Source organism: Metopolophium dirhodum, chromosome 5 (genome assembly GCF_019925205.1).
Source record: "Metopolophium dirhodum isolate CAU chromosome 5, ASM1992520v1, whole genome shotgun sequence".
NCBI classification, from domain to species: Eukaryota; Metazoa; Arthropoda; class Insecta; order Hemiptera; family Aphididae; genus Metopolophium; species Metopolophium dirhodum.
In genome coordinates this window covers 18,258,210-18,270,930 of record NC_083564.1, presented here as the reverse complement: position 1 = coordinate 18,270,930, position 12,721 = coordinate 18,258,210, and the positions used below count along the sequence as shown (strand labels likewise).

General features: G+C 34.5%; 1 protein-coding gene across 1 annotated transcript in view; it reads left to right on the top strand.

Moving 5' to 3' along the window:
- The first annotated feature begins 4,299 nt into the window (after nt 1-4,299).
- Nucleotides 4,300-12,721, top strand: part of LOC132944646 (uncharacterized) — a 28,457-nt gene continuing 20,035 nt past the window's right edge. Inside the window, exon 1 of the mRNA XM_061014103.1 lies at nt 4,300-5,692. Within this exon, the coding sequence (XP_060870086.1) occupies nt 4,306-5,692 (1,387 nt within the window). The 5' untranslated portion in view covers nt 4,300-4,305. The remainder of the gene's footprint in view (nt 5,693-12,721) is intronic.

The following is a 12,721-nucleotide window of genomic DNA, read 5'->3' as shown; positions in this document are numbered from 1 at the left end:
AAATTAGGTATAATATATTATATTATGTTTTGGAATGTTGTACTCACTTTGCTATCCCCTCTTTCTTTATTCCTTTAATAATCATAATCATTTATTTAATGGAAACAATTTCCAATTACAAGTAATACATACAATTTTTCTATCAAATGCTTTTTACATATCTGTATAAATCACAACTGTTTGTGATTGATTATTAAACGAATTTAAAATAACTTGTTAAAAAATACATTAATTTGATTTAAAATTTTTAAAAAGTTTATAGTCGTCGTATCAAAGGAACATTTAGGATTTTGAAAAGATTACTACATTTTAGTCCTATGTTTCACACTTTTGTACACAGTTTCAGTTATTTGTTGATAAAATTACGTATTTACTGCATATTAGCTAGGAATCCGTTCAGTGATCAACTTCGTGTAATCGTTAACAACGTTGTAATTCTTGAACCCCTGAGTGTCAGGTAAACGTATTAATTATTATTGATTACACCTTTTATGAACTTGCCAATATTATATTCTTCCACATCTACATTTAGTAGTCTTTTGATAGTAAGGTCATATGATATCAGGTGTCTAAAGGTCACCAATGATACGTGCGTAAAATTGAATTTAGCATCCCTCGTTAGATACTCTACTTATTTCGGAAAAATATATACTGATATTAAATCAAAATCGGAATTGGAAAAAAAATATACCTATAGCCGAAACCGAAATTGAAATTGGTAATAATAAATGCAGACATCCGAAACCTTAATTAAATCGTAAAAAAAATGTTTTCAATATCAAGGCCTGATCATTAGGTACCTTTTGTTAACTTTCCATGTTTTTTTTTGTAGGATATAAATATACAACTATATTTAAATTTATTCAAAATATTTTATAAGAAAAATAGATCTACAAATATAATATACATTTTAAATCATAACAATGTGAATTAAATTTGTAATTGTTTTATAATTTCAAATGTTCTAAATAAAAAAAAAAAAAATGTTATTTTTGTCATTTTAGAAAATGATCAGATTATAAATTAAAATCTGTTTAGAGATTATTTAAGAAAATTGTAAACATTTTAGAAGTTCTTAATTTTTTTTTATTTTATATTATAAGTACCTTGATTATATTTTGTAATTTGTAAACATTATTGCTTTTGAACTATGTTGTAACCTTATTATGTTAAATAAATTAAAAAAACTTATTTTTAAATATCACAGGTACTTGTTATTGTTTTACATAAAATTTCTAACTGTTTAAATATTGAAACAGTACAAAAAAGTAAGTACTTATATTTCTGAATAACCTGTTAGCGGATATATCGTCATGGAGATATTATGCTGAAAAATTACGAACCATTGTATCCAGTATTCGGTGTGGCTCGTCTGTAACTGCGTAAGAGGTGATAGTGAGGAACGGAAGAAATTATTGTCAGATTTCCCACTGGTTCATTTCCATCATATATCCCTTAGAAATTAATATTAAACGTTAGTAAAATGTTTTAAAGGTTAAGTTTTAAACTGTATATTACCTGTGAGTTTAATATATACTGTAATATGATGGTAGTAAAAACCTGAGACTTAGGTACTTGATAGCAAACTCCCTCCACCATTTGAAGCTTAAAAGTCGGTTGGCAATTGTATGGTATTTTATATGGCAAATAAGATTAATTATGATTTATCTTGTATGGTGTCTTATTATTTCTAAACCTGTTGTTTTGAAAAAAAAAATAATATTTTATGTAAATCATTTTACATTTACTACTTATTTTATTTTACCATTACGATATTATTCCTAATACATTTTGTACAATGCATGAAATGTTTTCCCGACCGATAAAAGGTCCACAGCTGATCTTCACGCCTTGTAACAATATAAATTACACATGTAGGAGTTCCTTATCTAGTGTAGTATAGAAGTCTGTGGTTAACATTGATTATAGGTTAGGTTAGCCTGTAGGGATGGACAACTCAATGCTACTAGAAAGTCAATTTTTTGGAAAGTGCGAAAATCTAGCGGGCCAGAGAACATAGAAAGCATAAAAGAAAAAATCTATGTTAACTATGTCCCTAATAATATTATAATTAAATACTATAATAGTTCAATACTACATAAGCATTCATAACTATACGTTCTAACATTTTATCGATTTTAATAATTTTACAAAAACTTAAATAAACTAAAATACCAAAAAATCCTAACATTTTATGTTTTTATAAAGTAATTTAAAATGTAGGACGGGCCACTTAAAAATGGTATGTGGGCCACCAGTTGCCCATCCCTGGTATAAGCAAAGAAAAAATATACCTCATGAAGGTTTTCCATTTTCTTCTGCCATATTTGAGTAGTTTGTCCAGTTCCATATAATACACAAAAAACACGTCATTAGAACTCCGTGTAAAAAAAAACAAATTTAGTAATGATAAAATCTTTAAAAACGTGATATAATATGGAAACTAAGTAAAATGCCATTTTATAATATTACGAATACCTATGATGACAAATAAAATCAATTGTAATGTTAAATACTTAGTCAACATATTTTTAACTATTTGGCAGGACGTAGAAGTATACTTAAATAAATACAAATTAGTAACCACTATAGTATTTTTCGTAATTAATAATGTATATAAACAATATGTTGACTAAGTATTTAACATTACAATTGATCTTATTTGTCTTCATAGGTATTTATAATATTATAAATAAATAAATATAATCCTAGCGGGAACTCGTATAATAACAATTAAAAAGCGGGTAAATATGGGTGTCGATCTGCTGTACAGTAATTTACAAGTGGGTCACTGTAATGGATGGTGTTAAATTTGAATTTTATGACATACAGAGTGTATCTTATGTCATTGTACGCGGGGGTTTTTAACGATTATGGATCAATAACATAGAATTTCGCAAAAAAGAAAAAAGACGTGTTTCTTTATTTTTAACAGGCAATTTTTTTATAACAATTTTTAAATTTTTAAACACGCAGGCGTATGAATAGCAAAATCAACTTTATTTTTTCCAATGGTAACTACTATATTTTTCAATGGATTCAGGTAAAGCTTTTTTTTTTGAAAATTGTGATAGTCAAATCATCAATTTTGGTTTGCTAGTTTATTAACTATGGTTCTCTTAAGTTTAGTAAAATATGCATTAATACTTTTAATTGAAATAATTGATATAGGTTTAATTTACAAGAGCTAAATATTTTTTTCTTATAACTAACTTTTATTATTTGAAATTTGAACCATAAGTTCCCTATACTGGTAAAAAATACGGTTCGGCGCAAATATTTTTCGGCCGTAATATTTGTCGGCTGTAATATTATTTGTCAGCTAAAATACTGTCGGTTGTAATATTTGTCGGCTAAAATACTGTCCGATTTAATATTTTAGGCTAAAATATAGTCCCCCTATTTCATAAAACTTGGTTTTTTTGTCAAACATAAATTTTATTTTTATAAATACAATCCTATTGTACAATAAGTATGCGATAAAAGATTGAATAGTTTGACATTCATTTCCGAAAATTAAAAAAATTATGTGTAACACACTACTAGGTAGTCCTAGTGAACGTGAATTATAAATTTTATTTCTAAATTATTATTTTTTTTTCTCAATTATATTATATTAAGACAAACAGCCAATCATCACTGGTGTATTTCAACAAATAAATATTTTTTCGTTTGTCTTATAAAAATTGAAATGCATATTTTTGCATATTTTACCATTTTTTATTGCATACAAATCCTAGCCCTGGATATGACTATATGAGTGAGTGGTCAGCAGATTCTCATAAATAACAAAATGCCAGTGCCCGTGAGTTCAAGACAACGCCCACTCTTTTTTCAAATAACATTGAGATCTGTGAGATGTTAGGTTAGGTTAGGCGAGCGTTTGTAGTTCATTATAAGTTATAACAAATAATTAATTCGTTTGTTCCGTAGGCCGTAGCCCGTAGTTCGTACTTAATACTTGTTAGTAATTTATTGTTTGCATGGTTATAATCTTTAAAGAGTATAGTCCGAATTCATTGAGTTTTGTAGTTTTGTACCATGACAAATTAAATTAAATTTATTACAAAGTTTATACCTACTCTGTTGCACGGACACATGCACTTAAGTTCATTTTTTCTAAATTTTTTTTTAACGTCGTTATTCGTGCGCTATCGCACGATGATTGCCAATAATATTTTTACCGTTGAACATTATTTTTTCTCGCACACTGTCTATTGTTTACTTGTACGGGCAGACAGCTGTACAGCACACTTCTGTAGTACGTTTGGAGCGGAGAGCTGCGTCGTCGGACTTAACGGAGAAATGTACGGACTACCTAGCCTGTTGAAAACGGCGTACTACGCTTGTAACAAGATCGAGCGTAACAAGTTCGACTTGCTGGAAGCGCCGGACGTCGACATCCGAAATTGTTGCGAATCGCTGTTCGACATTATAAAAATGGACAAAAACCAAAACGAGGTCAACGATGGGCAGACCATGTTCAGCAGATCGAAATTCCCCAACGATGACCAAAGATTTAAAAACATATGCGAAAAAGCAGCGTTGCACGAGCACATCGATTGCTTAAGACTTGCTCACGAAGTCGGCGTCCCTTGGGGATGGGACGGTGGTAAGGCGTGCGATATAGCTGCGAAATCGGGCAATCTGGAATGTCTAAGATACGCCTCGGAGAACGGGTGCCCCTGGGACAAGGAGACGTGCATCTGGGCCGCGAGGAACGGTCACCTGGACTGCCTAGTTTACGCTCGGGAAAACGGGTGCCCCTGGAATGAGGCTACGTGCAGCCAAGCCGCATATAACGGTCACTTGGATTGCCTAGTTTACGCTCGGGAAAACGAGTGCCCCTGGGACGAGGAGACTTGCAAGTGGGCTGCGAGGAACGGTCACCTGGACTGCCTAGTTTACGCTCGGGAAAACGGGTGTCCATGGGACATTAAGACGTGCAGCAACGCCGCGAGGAACGGTCACATGAACTGCCTAGTTTACGCTCGGAAAAATAAGTGCCCCGGGACCTCGGAGACGTGCAGCGAAGCCGCATATAACGGTCAAATGGAATACCTGGTTTACGCTCATGAATATGGGTGCCCCTGGAACCAGAGGACGTGCAGCCAAGCCGCATATAACGGTCACCTGGACTGCCTAGTTTACGCTCGGGAAAACGGGTGCCCCTGGAATGAGGCTACGTGCAGCCAAGCCGCATATAACGGTCACTTGGATTGCCTAGTTTACGTTCGGGAAAACGGGTGCCCCTGGGACGAGGAGACTTGCAAGTGGGCTGCGAGGAACGGTCACCTGGACTGCCTAGTTTACGCTCGGGAAAACGGGTGTCCATGGGACATTAAGACGTGCAGCAACGCCGCGAGGAACGGTCACATGAACTGCCTAGTTTACGCTCGGAAAAATAAGTGCCCCGGGACCTCGGAGACGTGCAGCGAAGCCGCATTTAACGGTCAAATGGAATACCTGGTTTACGCTCATGAATATGGGTGCCCCTGGAACCAGAGGACGTGCAGCCAAGCCGCATATAACGGTCACTTGGATTGCCTAGTTTACGCACGGGAAAATTGGTGCCCCTTGGACGAATTTACGTACATTGATGCCGCATTTAACGGTCACATGGACTGCCTAGTTTACGCACGGGAAAATGGGTGCCCCTTGGACGAGTCTAAGTGCAGCTGGGCCAAGATTTGTGCACGGTAAACAAGAATGCTTCGTTTGCGCACGGAAAAACGGGAGCCAGTGGAACAAGGAGACGTGCCGAGAAGCCGCTTATAACGATCACACGCACTGCCTAGTTTACGAACTAATATTTAAAAAAAAAAATTGACATGCGACACATGCTATGTGTGAGTGTGTGACTAGGTAATATTTATTTTATATCCATTTTATTTATAATATATTATTTTTTTTTTTTTTATAATATAATATATTTTAGGGGGACGGGGTGGCCGAGCGGTCTAACGCGACGGATTCGGCACAGCCGGTCCGAGTTCGATCCTCGACCACCGGGTGGCATTTTTCTCCGTGCAAGTCACGGTGTCCGGAGAACAAGTGCCGCTATCCCCCACCCGGGCATGGCAGATACCTACGGGTGCCCAATCAAAAATTCTGCCAAAACCCAACACACACGTGTTCCTTCCCCTACCGACACTAACAACCCACAAACAAACCACTACAGCTAATGCCCATAGTTGCCGAAGCTTAAGATCAATAAAAAAAAAATAATTTATTTTATTTTGTATACATTTTATTTATGATATAATATTTATTCTATTGATTTCATTCACAATACATTATATTAAATAATACGTGGCCCAATAACTGTAAATAAATAAATAAATTTGTTATCTATCTTCTAATACTATAAAATCACAAGAAAAACAGCTGATCTACAGGGAATTCATGGAGGATCTCATGTGGAAAAAATTAAACACCGCTCCGTTTCCCCAGTCGGCCGGACCGATCCCGTCGATTCCCAATAGCGCGACCAATCGCGTACCTTCACCGCGGCGGCGGCGGTCGGCTTTTAAACATTTTCGAAAAATGTTACGCTTTTTACGCTGTTTTTCGACTTTTAGACATTTTCACATATAGTTCGTTTGTTTTAAAAGCCGCGTGGTTTGTACGCGATATCGGTCCATATAGTCATCGCAATCGACGCCAGCGTAGGTCGTTATTATTGCTTTTCGTTTCGTCTTTTCAATTGCCGTTTGTGCTCTATTTGTTAAGTTTATTTCTTTTGAACCCCGTGAATATGCGGTTTGTACGCAAATTCGGTTTGTACACTAAAAAATTCGCGTTCACGAAATGTCAGTCGGTCTTCGTTCCAACGCACAAGTGCACAATTAATATATACTGTTTTTTTTTTGGTTTGTTTTTGATTCAATAAATATTGCATTATGTGATTGTAGACATATTGTTTGGTCCTTAATAACGTAGCTGGTATATTGCTTAACGTAAACACAATTAAATGTATTATTAAACACAGATAAATGTATTATTCAAGCATACATAATAACGGTCAGATAAGTGAATAAAATACAATTAAAGTTTAAACAGTGTGTAGAATTATGATACGTAGAATTATAATATACGATTACATCGATGTATATCGAAAATATTGGTTTACGTCGCTCCGTAGACACACAGCTTAATTGTTGAAGCTTTGACCGTAATTTGCGTCAAAAACTGTGGCTCGATAGTTTAGGCGTAGGTTTCTAAAACATAGGATGTTAGGTAGGTCCTGATTCGAAACCGTCATATCTCTCTCCGGGCGCCGCCCGCGTATTAGGAAACCCAGGACGTCACAGAGCGCTTTATGAATACCACGTTCTCATTGGCTAATTTCAAATATCCCGCTTTTTTTTATCATTTATCAATTAGGATTTAAATTATTTATTTGAATATTAAACATTATAATATTATATTATTTAATTAACAAATAAAAAGGACTATTTCCTAACGTAGATCCAAACTTACTTAAATGGTTTAATATTAATTAAAATAGTTTTTTTTTATTTTAGCTTAATAAATCCAATTAAATATATTAATATTTAAAAAAAGTTATTTCTGGTCAGGTAAACAATATTTGCACTATATTAGATTATTTGAATTAGGTAGGTACTAAGGCTTTGGGTAATGTGGTAGTCTAGTTCATTGATTATTGAAAAGCCCTGTTATTATTTTCAATTTTCAATTTGTATAATTCATTATTACTACACTTGCATCATCAGTGGTCTGCATATAATATTTTTTACACATTTATTAAAGGAGTAAACTTTATAATAATAATGTTATAATAATATTATAATGTTTAATATTTAAATAAATAATTTAAATCCTAATTGATAAATGATAAAAAAAAAAAACGGGATATTTGAAATTGGCCAATGAGAACGTGGTATTCATAAAGCGCTCTGTGACGTCCTGGGTTTCCTAATACGCCTCCGGGCGGCTACCCAGCTGTTGTACCGTGTATTCTAAGGCACGACCGCTCATTAATTGACTTTTTTGCATTTTTTTTCACGTTATATTTCATAAATAATATACATGTTAATTTTACATTATATGACTGTATATTATATATTATGTACCTATATGTTATTTAAATTATTAGGAATTTAACACATATTATTTTCTTTAAATTGTCATTGTTATCATATTAATTTGTTTTATTTTTCGTAAGTTATTTCGAATGTAGTGTAATTGGGTTTTTGGAAAATACTATTTTTTCTCTTCACTTATAGCAGCTATACATACTAGACTTTTTTTCTGCAGCACATTGTTTAAAGTTAATAGATTTTGACTTGATATGACTGACTTTCTAGACACTCCAACACGGTTTTCGACTTTACACTTTTTACATAAGAAAAAGTACCGGACATGCGACGGCACACACCTACCATTCAATCCGCCGTAGACGGATTGCTCATTTTGGTTTCGTCTTAGACGGTGATGACTGACTTGCTTAACACTTAAACATGCAGGTTTTTGCATTTTTTTTTTTTTTTGCTATAATTATATATACATTACAGGTACATGTTTATATGTATTGTATTGGTTAATATAATATTATGTATCTATATGTTATTTTTTTTATGAATTATAATAAATAGGTACAATATATTATATTTGTTTGTATTTATATTGTGTAGTTATAGTTTGTATTTTTCGTAAATTATTTCGTAAGTTGTATGATAGGGTTTCCACTTATAGCCGCCCAACGTCGGGTCTGCAATCCTACTTGATATGCTGTAGCACATTGTCCGCGATCCGACGAATTCGGATTGCCTACCTAGGTGGCTAATTGGATGTTAATCGACTTTGACTTGAGATTACTGACTTGCTAGACAATCCAACTCGGGTTTTGACTTTACACTTTTTACATAAGAAAGAGCACCGGTCATGCGACGGCACATACCACTCTATCCGCCGCAGGTGTATTGCTTATTTTTGTTTTGTCTTAGATGGGTAATGACTGATTTCCTGGACACTCTAACATGCAGATTTTCGAATTAACATTTTCTTACACGTACCAAAAAAGCACCGGACATACGCTGGGGGATAGTATCATCATTGAATTGCCGGTTTTCATGGGCCATAGGAGATTTCTAGACACTGATCCATTTACAACGTTCGTGACGGATTGCTAGACGCTCAAACTTTTAAACATTCCCGCCAAAGCGCCAAGCCTTATCTCCAATCCATATCACTAATCCTTATCACAAATCCTAAACTTTCGTCTTACAGCTTTTGCGACTTTTATAATTCCAACGACATTGTCTCCAAAATTGGTACCCACTCTCAGCGAGTCCAACTCTCCCAGAGTTTCACTTAGAGCTATTAGATAATAAACTATTTTTTGTTATCTGTATCTGTGAGGTAAATAATCATGGACAAATGTTTATCTCTACATCTTTCTCTCTCATCTTCTTAGACCTATTTTAAATAAAATAAGTAAAATAATAAATTATAGTATAATTAATGAGTAGAAAGGTAGGTATTAATATAAGGTATTAATATAAGCCTAAATAACAGGAAGTGTAGATCAAAGATGAAAACAACAAGTTGTTTTGCCGAGTCACAAAATAGGTGCAATTCAACAATATTAGGGAGGTATTAATACCCACAGCTATAATATGATATTATACAATATCACGTAGAATAAATTATACATTTATAATAATTTATAATGGGTAATGACGTAGTGTTAGCACTGAGTTCTAACTACGGTAGAAAACGTCTCGGTGTCGGGATAAATAAATGTAAACAACGGTTAAATTCGGATTAATTACGGTTAATATAATTTAGAGGCAAATACATTAATATAGAACAAAATATATGTGGACGGTGTCGGTTGTACTGAGGAACACGGTGGCAAGACGGCGTCGCCGGTCCTTTACAAAAAACGTGGTCGTGAGTTCGGTTGTCGGGACACGGTGCATAAAACGGCGACACCGGTCGATTCAAAAAAGGGAATTGCCCGGACGTGCCCACGATTTAAGATATACTGTAATGATATGCTCACACACCCTTATAATAAACTAAAATTTTACAGAATAATAAACAACGGCCAGACTGTCGCTTGTAGAAATCGGTCGCATCAAATAAAACCATTGACAACGACAACTAAGATATCGACACGCACTCATAACAATATTACGTAGGATGTGTGTAACCTTATTTTATGCTGACGCCAAAGAATAATCTAGTTCCCAGGCCCACGATAAGTTAGTGACAAAGCCACCCACCACTCTCTGGTCACCACCCTCGCGTCCGTCCCTTAAATCAGTGCATTGACAACGACAACTAAGATATCGACACGCACTCATAACAATATTACGTAGGATGTGTGTAACCTTATTTTATGCTGACGCCAAAGAATAATCTAGTTCCCAGGCCCACGATAAGTTAGTGACAAAGCCACCCACCACTCTCTGGTCACCACCCTCGCGTCCGTCCCTTAAATCAGTGCATGAGCACCAACCACCAGAGTAACAACCTCTCAAGTACCAAAGAAACCGATTTCAACGAGTGACAACTGGACTTCTTATGCAAGCAATAATCAGTGCGTTCGTTAATTCAATTTGTGTATTTGAAGTATTACTTTGTTTTATCTAAAACCTAAAACTCCTACAATATTGTCTACAAACAACTGCGAATCAGGTAAGGTATATAATATAATATTTTATGTTGATTGCAGTTAATACATTCTATGTGCTTTTTTCCATAAAATTATATTGTACGGTGTATTTGGTCTAATTCTCGAATACACGATCTCGAGAGCCCTCCGAACACCTGGAGGAAGGTAATAGCGTAATTTTACTACTCTAACTTTTACTATTTTAATAGAACTATCGACAGCAGTCGTATTTATATTTATTTATATTTTATCTTATTTCTACGTTATTACAATACTATATCTTAAATCGTGGTCGTTGTGCAACCATACTATCTTAAATCGTGATGTAGAATAAAGTCTGATTGTAAAATATAATTTGTATACGTATTACTTATCGATATCATTGATTTAAAATACAGATATTATTAAATGTATATTATTTTTATTTATAATACTGATAACATTTGTACCCAACTGCAACGAACACTAATTAACTATTTTTTTAAGATAATTATGAAAAAGTCTTTTTAAAAGCATTTTAAATCAGAAATTCAAAAAAAATTCGTTTTATATTTTCGGCGCCGTAATATAGTTAATTGGCCTTATGTACGCGGGTTATAAATTATAATACAAAGTCACAAGGCGATTAGCGGGTTGCAATACAATAATAAGAATAATATTATAAATTATAATATTACGGCGATCCGCGCACGTATGACGTTTTATATATCGGTATAATTATAAATTATAAAAATGATACACACAATAAAATAAAATAAATTTATGGCAATTTGTGCCTGGACATTTAAATATATGTACACAGGAATATTATATAAAACAAAATGCTTTCTTTTTTCCATAAGGGTAAATAAAAGGGGTGTTAGTAGGTCCCGAGGTTGGCAAAAACAATTATTTTAACCTTAATTAAACATGGTAAAGAAATCAATATATGGGTTATAGTGAACGGATAATACTAACATATAAATTAGCGAATACGATTTAATTATAAGTTATGTTTAGCTCAGTGACGGCGCGCCAGAAATACTAATTAAACTAATATTTTATATTTTAATATAAAGAATAAATATCTCATGGAATTATTGAACTATTCCAAGTTCTAACTGCAGATAATAGATAAACGATGACAGGTAGGTAAAAATAAATTTCAATACAGATCTCTTAATCAATGGGCTCTGACTAAATACAATTTCGTATCAGAAATCACCCTTGTCCCTTAGAATTGAAGATTGAATCATTTTTTTACCATAAAACTTGTAAGCATACACAAAAAAAAAAACACACACACCATTGTAAAATCAATGTACATCCATTGTTTCACTCGGAATCTAAAATACTTAACGTGAAAGTATAAAATGAGCACTGCAGTTCCGCAGTATATAATACGAATCAAAGCACAAATCCTTGTTCAAATATTATAGTTTAATATATTATAACAACGCGTATATATCATTAATAATGGTCTTGGAAAAATAAACGGGCCCGAAATCCTAACGATTGTTGATTAGAACAAACGACTTCGCAACGACCATACTCGCGTCGCTGTGTGCCCGTCGTCTGGGAAATGCTTGAATTTTTCGAGTAAACTGATTTTGTATCGAACTTCGAGTTCACTTGCAATTTAACGTCTGACCTGAGCATACCAAAAATCAAAATGGCCATCACTAGCGACTTCGTGGAAGAGATTGTAATGATTCATGTCGTAGAACGCGTCGAAACATGGGTCATGGCAATAGAGGACGAAGGATTCACACCGGAAGTAAAATATTTAGAGCGAACACTCGAGGACGAAGAGCAGGAAATTCTACAGGATATTAAATGGTTGTTTGGTGAAAATGATGGTGTCGCCGAATGCATTATTGCGATCGAGGAAGGCAGCAGTGACGCTGCAGCCGCAGTACCGGCTCCTCCGGCGGTAGTACCGGCCATTGGATCAGCCGGCGTACTGCGGCAGGCCGGCGATAGCATGCATGTTGACCATCAAAAGGCAGACACAATTCCGTCTGTGGAAGAAGAGGACACGACTACACTGAAATGGGAGACAGAACCGGGGACAACCACTGCAGCAGTTCAGATCAA